The 7,500-nt window shown below is 45.2% G+C and overlaps 1 protein-coding gene across 1 annotated transcript in view; it reads right to left on the bottom strand.

The window, feature by feature from the left end:
- Nucleotides 1–7,500, bottom strand: part of nalcn (sodium leak channel, non-selective) — a 177,300-nt gene that overhangs the window by 160,019 nt on the left and 9,781 nt on the right. Inside the window, exons 6-8 of the mRNA XM_063213611.1 lie at nt 2,134–2,217; nt 1,706–1,845; nt 1,117–1,245 (exon numbers count right to left, since the gene is read on the bottom strand). Coding sequence (XP_063069681.1) covers nt 1,117–1,245; nt 1,706–1,845; nt 2,134–2,217 — 353 coding nt within the window. The remainder of the gene's footprint in view (nt 1–1,116; nt 1,246–1,705; nt 1,846–2,133; nt 2,218–7,500) is intronic.

Below are 7,500 nucleotides of genomic sequence, written 5' to 3' on the forward strand. Positions count from 1 at the left end.
CTAGGCTGTACGATGCTAAAAGACTCTTGAAGGCTCTGGAAGTCAGGTCCTTTTGTGTTTTTTTTTTACCAAGGGTTCTCAAGCTTTTTCAGGCCGAGATCCTTAATGGAGGAGATTTTCTGTCAAGGATCTGTCATAGCCCCATCTATAGTTTTGCTGGTGTGACATAATTTGTCAACAGTGTGTCTAATTATTGGTTAATGTTCTTAGGGCGGTAATAACCAGCAGCATGATCGGATGGATGTAGCTAAATGTCACAGATGAACGTCAATTTCATCTGCTGTAGTATTTTTGTTGGTTTATTAAATTGTAACAGACTTCTTCCAGTACAAACGTGACAACCCCTGACAATGCGCCACTGATCCCAGGGAGACCACCTTTTGAGAACCACTGCCTTATGAGTACCCAATGAAGGCACCATCCTAACCACCACTGCCTCTGTCAACGATGATTCATTCTCAGGTGAATGTTAAATAGCCCCTTGTGCACCAACCAATCAAACCCTCTGCTGTGCTGTGGCAGTTTCTTTGTACAATTTATTACATTTTTCTTCCTGCTTGTCCCCCTCTTCCTCTGATCTTGTCATAAATGTCAGCGAAACAGGAGGGAAATGACTCATTCACCTGGCGTGGATGTACCCCTGCTGTGCAGCATAAGAATATGACAGGCCAACGTACACCTCTAAGCACTCAATAATTATTCCGGTGGTATTTACAGAACCGTTTCATCTTGGATGATGTTATGGTCACATAATCACTGCCATATGCTTAGAATATGCTGTACGAATAGAATAACACATGGATTAGACAACCCGTTAGTGAGATTAATATTTTCTGTGGACACCTGGAGGGATCTGTGTTAATTCCAGCAGGTACTGTATGTCAATAATCATTGGTGTTGATAAAACGGACTCAATTCAACTATTTTATCAGTCATGAAGTGTTTTGACTGGAAGTTTGGTGACGGTTTGGACAAGTTATTTTACTACATTGCAGATGTTATATAACATCCTGTTAGTCTATTCTTGTTTTGACTAAGGAGATGTGCGTGGTGCACGTGGTGACTAAGCAGCAACATATGGACAGGATTGAGATGCCATTGGTGCAAAGTTCTCACCCTTTCACAGTGTCATTGGTCACACAGTGGTAATTGAATGTGCCAAACATTTGAACTCCCAGAATTCCGTAGAGCAGGAGGAAAAACAGCAGAAAGATGGACACGCTCCAGATCTGTTCGCCAGACCGCCTGTGGAGAGAGAGAGAGGGGGGGGGGGGGGGGGGGGACATAGGCAGACAGAGAGAGAGAGTGACAGGGAGAAATAAGGGGAGGGACAGAAAGGGAGGGACAGAAAATGGAAACTTTTCTAAAACGGGAAAGAGAGCTGACAAAAAACACAGAGAGAGCCAACACATCCTGAGTCCTGGAGCAGAGCTACACATCAAGGTCAACAGCCAAGGTCACATGTGCACATTGTGTACATGTGTCCATTGCCTCTAAAATGTAAAATAAAATCCTACCAGTGCCGTCTAACATAAGCCATGTCACACAAATGCAATGTCTGGTACCTAAAATAAGTAATCATATCACATAAAGAACAACTAAAACAATGTCTAGCGATGCAATACCACAATTCCTGAATTTCCTTCGGGATTAATACATTTCACTCTTCACTCTAAAAGTGGTGGTATACATGTTTGGCACATACTTGAGGATGTTGTTTATTCGGCTGCGGGGTAGCTCAAAGCGGAAGTAGATGCGGAACGCTCTGATCATGATGAGGGCTCGGGGGATCCTCAGCATCCTCCACGGAGACATCTGGTCCACAATCATCGCAATCTCAAACACCTAAAATATGAAATCAAAAGAAGAGTGGTAAGAGATAACTACAGATGTAAGTAACTAAAAATGTTCTGTGGTATCACATGAGGCACCAACATCAACCTTGTACAGTAGAACAAAGTAAGTCAAGGAGGCTAACATTTTTTCAAAAGAATACACTTCATTCCAGACCAATGATCAGCTGGAATAAAAACATGTAACAGGAAGAAATATTGATGAGGAAACCTTAAATCAAAAATGTTTACAAAAAAAAAGTTTTCATTTTTGGATCACATGCAGTACACCCAATATTACCTGCAGTACGAGTGAGACCCAGAGGAAGATCACCATGAAGCCATCGAACATGCACCAGCGGTCCTTCATGTAGGAGTTATCACCCTGCAAACAGAACAGTAAAGGAGGTATCAACTGGGTACCAAAACTGTGGAGAAGCTTGGCTTGACAAATGAGTGTTTTGACATTAAGCCACATGTGTTTGCAAAGATATCAATGGTTTTGGTGAATTTCAAAGTCTAACACTGGCATCAGAGCCAGTCCGAGTGAACATCCTATTCCATATTCCAAACCCTGCTATTGCAATAGTGGCGTAAATTATTTTGTTCCTGAATTTAAAGCAAACAAAGGAACTAACACAACTATATGCCATAATATGCAATACTATACTTTTATTACATATTAATAAATAAAAACAAAAGAGTGTTACCTAAGAGATATTTGTAGCGTTTTGGTCACAGCACACTCTTTTGGGTTTATTGTTTTGTTTTTTTTGGTCTGTTTTTTTCTTCTTCTTAGTAATGTGCAGTAAAAGTATACTATCACATCGGCATAGGTGTGTGTGTTCCCCTAGCTTGCTCCTAGTGAGCCTATTGGAATCTACACACCCATCAGTCGCCAAGGCGCGATACCTCCACTGGAAAGTATACGTTAAAGTATATGTTCCTGAACTGATAAAACAAATAATCATAATATACTCTAAATCAATTTATGAGTCATTTATTGTGTCAACAAAAGTATCGTCAGATGTTAGCTTCTAAATTGTCACAACTCCCTAAATCCCTCCCTGCGTCTCCATCTGGCTGCGTATGATGACACCATTGGGTTGAGCGGTTCATCCAACTTGCAGTTCGAGTCGCCTATGGGAGAGAGACCTGCTTCATGGGTCCTGGAAGATCCGCCACCGCCATAGCACCGTCCATGAACAGCCCGGATCAATCAGAGGAAGCCATGGAGGTGGACACCATTCAACTGACCCCCACAGAGAGACACAGACGCATGGAGAACCAGCTTTGTCCTGTCCTGGCCTCAACCGGAGACAATCAAACAGCTCCAGAGGTTCCTTGGATTTGCCAACTTATACAGACGGTTTATTCACAACTTCAGCCAACTAGCCACTCCACTCACTTCCCTCTTGCGCAACAAGCCCAAACGCCTGCTATGGAACTTCCTCCATCTCAAGAACGCCTTCACAACCGCTCCTCTGCTGTGCTACCCAGATCCAGAACTTCCTTTCATGGTAGAAGTGGATGCCTCCAGTACTGGAGTTGGAGCTGTCCTATCACAACCACATGATCTCCATCCCTGTGCATTCTTTTCAAAGAAGATGAGTCCTACTGAGAGCAACTACGATATCGGAAATAGAGAACTTTTGGCCATCAAGCTGGCAATCGAGGAATGGCGTCACTGACTAGAAGGAGTAAAGTTCCCCTTCACTGTGCTCACAGATCACAAGAACCTGCAATACCTACATGAAGCCAAAAGGTTAAACCCCCGCCAGGCAAGATGGGCTCTCTTCTTTACTATATTCCAATTCTCCATCCGATATCGCCCCGGCCCTCTCAAGTGCTGACGCTCTTTCCTGTATTCACTCTCCCGAAGATGCACCAGAGGAACCAGAAACAATCCTACCATCCAGTGCAATAGTCAGCCCCATCCAGTGGACCTTGGATGAAGAAATCCGTCAAGCCTCAGTATCCGACCCGGCACCCACCGACACTCCTGCCAACCTTATCTATGTGCCAAAAACTATCCGGCGTTCCCTCCTCACCTCTGCACACTCCATACCAGGCACCGGACATCCCGGCGTAAACTCAACACTGACCCTTCTCGAGGACAAGTACTCGTGGCCAGGTATGGCAAGAGATGTTCAAGAGTTTGTTGGCAACTGTGATGATTGAGCCATGGCAAAGACCCCTCGTCACCTGCCAGCAGGAAAACTAGTCCCCCTGCCGATTCCACAGAGACCCTGGACACATCTTGGCATAGATTATGCCACTGACCTGCCTTCCTCCAATGGCTACACAAGCATCCTAGTGGACCGCTTCTTGAAGGCATGCAAATTGATCCCCATGAAAGGAGTCCCAAAGCAGAGGACACAGCGGAAGCCCTCTTCACTCAGGTCTTCCGGAACTTTGGATTGCCAGAAGACATTTTTTCGGATAGAGGCCCCCAGTTGATATCCAGGTTTTGGCGTGCTTTCCTTCGTCTACTGGGGGTGACGGTGAGTTTGTCATCCGGCTACCATCCCCAGACCAACGGACAAACCGAGCGCAAAATACAAGGTGTATGTCACTTTCTCCGTACATACTGCCACCGCCACCCCACAAGCTGGAGTCAATTCCTCCCCTGGGCGGAATATGCCCAGAACTCCCTCCAGCAATCTACCACAGGATTGACACCATTCCAGTGTGTGCTCGGCAATCAACCGCCCATGTTTCCATGGTCAGGAGAATCCTTAGATGTTCCCGCAGTCGACCAATGGTTCAAGGAGATTGAGAGAGTGTGGGCCCGAGCCCACCGTCAACTGCAAAGGGCTCTCCAACGCCGCCACCACTATGCTGATGCCCAGATTCACCCAGTGTTTCATGTGTCTCTGTTGAAACTGTGTTACTCACCTGATTCTTTGTCCTCCGCAGACCTTGGGGTTGCTGTGCCTTCTCCATCGCCACTCCTCCTGGACGAGGGTCCCATCTATTCTGTCTGCCAGATCCTCAAGTGTCGGCGCCGCGGCGGTCGCCTCGAGTACTTGGTTGACTGGAACGGGTATGGGCCAGAGGAGCGTTCCTGGGTTCGTCGCCATGACATCTTGGACCCCGCCATGCTTGATGAATTCCATGTTGCTCACCCCAGTCAGCCTGCACCGCGCCCCGTGGTCGTCCACCTCGCCGGGCACCCTCGTCCATGGAGATGGTGGCTGGAGGGGGGGGGGTACTGTCACAACTCCACGAAACCCGATACTCACCTCGTCACAGCAATCATCAATCAGATCCAATTCCCCTGTTTTCTAATTGGTCCCACTTACCTTCATCAACGTTCCATTATCCTCCACACCTGAAGGCCACTCCAGCTGAACTGAATCCGCCACTCCTGAAGACCTCTGCAGCTGAACTGAATTCTCGTTAGCCAGTTATTTAAATTGGACTCAACGTGCATTCCTTGTCTGGTCTCGTTGGAAGACACCTTGTTTTGCCTTTGCTCCAGTGCTACGTTGTTGTAGACCTTTTGGTTTGTTTGACAAAATATCCTTTGTTTGAAGTTTGCTGAGATTTCCTTTGTTTTGAAGTTGCTAAGAGAATAAAAGACCTTCAAGTTTCATGTTACTTACCTGCCTCCGATCTCCTCCTGTGTCTGACGTAACATAAATAAAATCCACACTCTAATGTCTACAATCCAGTGTTGAAGCACCAAAGGGTTTGGCGATATATGCCCAATGCAAGCAAAGAAGTGATAGTCTGTAATGATGCCTCGACTAGTCAGGAGATGTGTGTTTTGCTTATTGCCTCTATCAAAAATACTATTTCAGGATTGGCTACTATAAGTGGAAAGCTATACAACAAAGTCTGATGATGTCGATGACCAAACTACCCAGCCTTAATGTCCCTGTTAGTGGTCTAGTGAAGGTTTCGTAAATGAGATATCTGATTAGCCCATTTGTCCTGGAATCCATCTCCAGCTAACAGCAGCTGAATGCATGGGCCTTACAGGCAATTACAGCTGGTCTGTCCTCCACATGAGGGAAACCCTTACCTGGCTTCTAAGGTTACTGGGGTCAAAACATATAACATACTGTGTACACATATGAACACACGCATGCACGCACGCACACACCAGTACAAAAGCCATTACCGGCTTGCTGTACCTTCAAATTCCTCTAACTGATCTGACTCCAAGATGCTCTGCACAATGTACACACACCTGCAGTGAAGGAGTCATTTGCACTGGTCCTCATTTACAATTCTCAGGAGTGGGGCATGCAACAAGGGCATTCTTAGAGCAACGAGTGCTGTCATAGACTCCCTCTGTTACTGTAAACCAAAAACAAACTCTCTGTCATCATCTCACACTGATGAGACTCTATGACAAAAGGTCAAGCACTAGGCCTACACAGTTTCCGCCTACATATTTCTGTGTAGGCCTTCTTGAAGCGCTTATCATTTTCCATAGTCGCCTAACACTCAACTGGACGGGGGAGAGAGGCTTTTTCCTTGGCTTGAAAATACAATGAAGTACTTGACTGTAGTGTTCCACTCTCTCTGACTTTTTGGCAGTTGAAGTGCAGACTGAGGATCCAGAGATCCAAATAAAACCCCACATTTGGACGGGTCAAGAGGCAACAGAAGGCAGACGCCCCTGATTCTGCCAGAGAGCAGCAGTAATTAGGGTCAAATTAATTAAGGCGTTTGTGTTCTTTTTATATATATTTATACATATATATATATATATATATATATAGGGGCTTTTATGGCTTTATTTGACAGGACAGTTGAAGATGGTGACAGGAAGCGAATGGGACTGAGACATTGGGGAGGATCGGGAAATAACCCCAGCCGGACTTGAACCGGGGTCCCCGTGGGTGGGCATGCAAGCCCAAATGCGGGGGGCTTAGCGTGCTGCGCCACAGCACCCCAATGTTTTGAAGTATATTTCAAGGTCACAATACTGTACATGTTTTCATCGTTTGCTCAACTGCCTAGAACTGAGCTTTTAGATTTAGTATCTGTAATGCACTGTTTTCAACAGATATGTTTCACAAACACATACAAATGAGTGGGCTGGACAAGCACACACGCACGCACGCAAAATATCCATGTGGATGAAGTGTATTCTCCATCAAATGTGGGCACCAGCATATACCAGCAGCTAGCACGCAGCTAGCAAGAAACGGAGCTACTTGTTTTTATGCTAATGCAAATAATAAATGATTGTGTGCAAAGAATATGTTTTGTACAACCCATAGACCAATTCTAACTAGCTTACCAGGTTATACACTTATATGTTTGCTGTAAATCTTAATGCTTTTTTCAGCTACTCAACATGGTTTTCCTGGCACTGGCTGTGCATCAAGCAAGATGCCACCAAAAATATTACAGTGTGGTGTGAACAAACATTATCCAATTCAGGCTATCCCTTTCTTGCACTTAGCATTACTGAGACACAAGATTAAAGGGTTTCTTTCATTTTTACCCTGACCTGTTATGCTGACATGAATTTTAATCAGCTGTTTTCATCTCCAAAACTACAGTTAACCTAAGAATCGTAATGCATTGGACTCATTAACTTGGCTTCAATAGCCTCAGTCATGGATCAAAGCCGATAATTGGCATCAACTTTTGAAAACCATAACAGTGCCCCAAGATCACTGCCTGCCGGCACTGCATGTTACCT

The sequence above is a fragment of the Engraulis encrasicolus genome, chromosome 13 (genome assembly GCF_034702125.1).
Source record: "Engraulis encrasicolus isolate BLACKSEA-1 chromosome 13, IST_EnEncr_1.0, whole genome shotgun sequence".
In the NCBI taxonomy this organism is placed as follows: domain Eukaryota; kingdom Metazoa; phylum Chordata; class Actinopteri; order Clupeiformes; family Engraulidae; genus Engraulis; species Engraulis encrasicolus.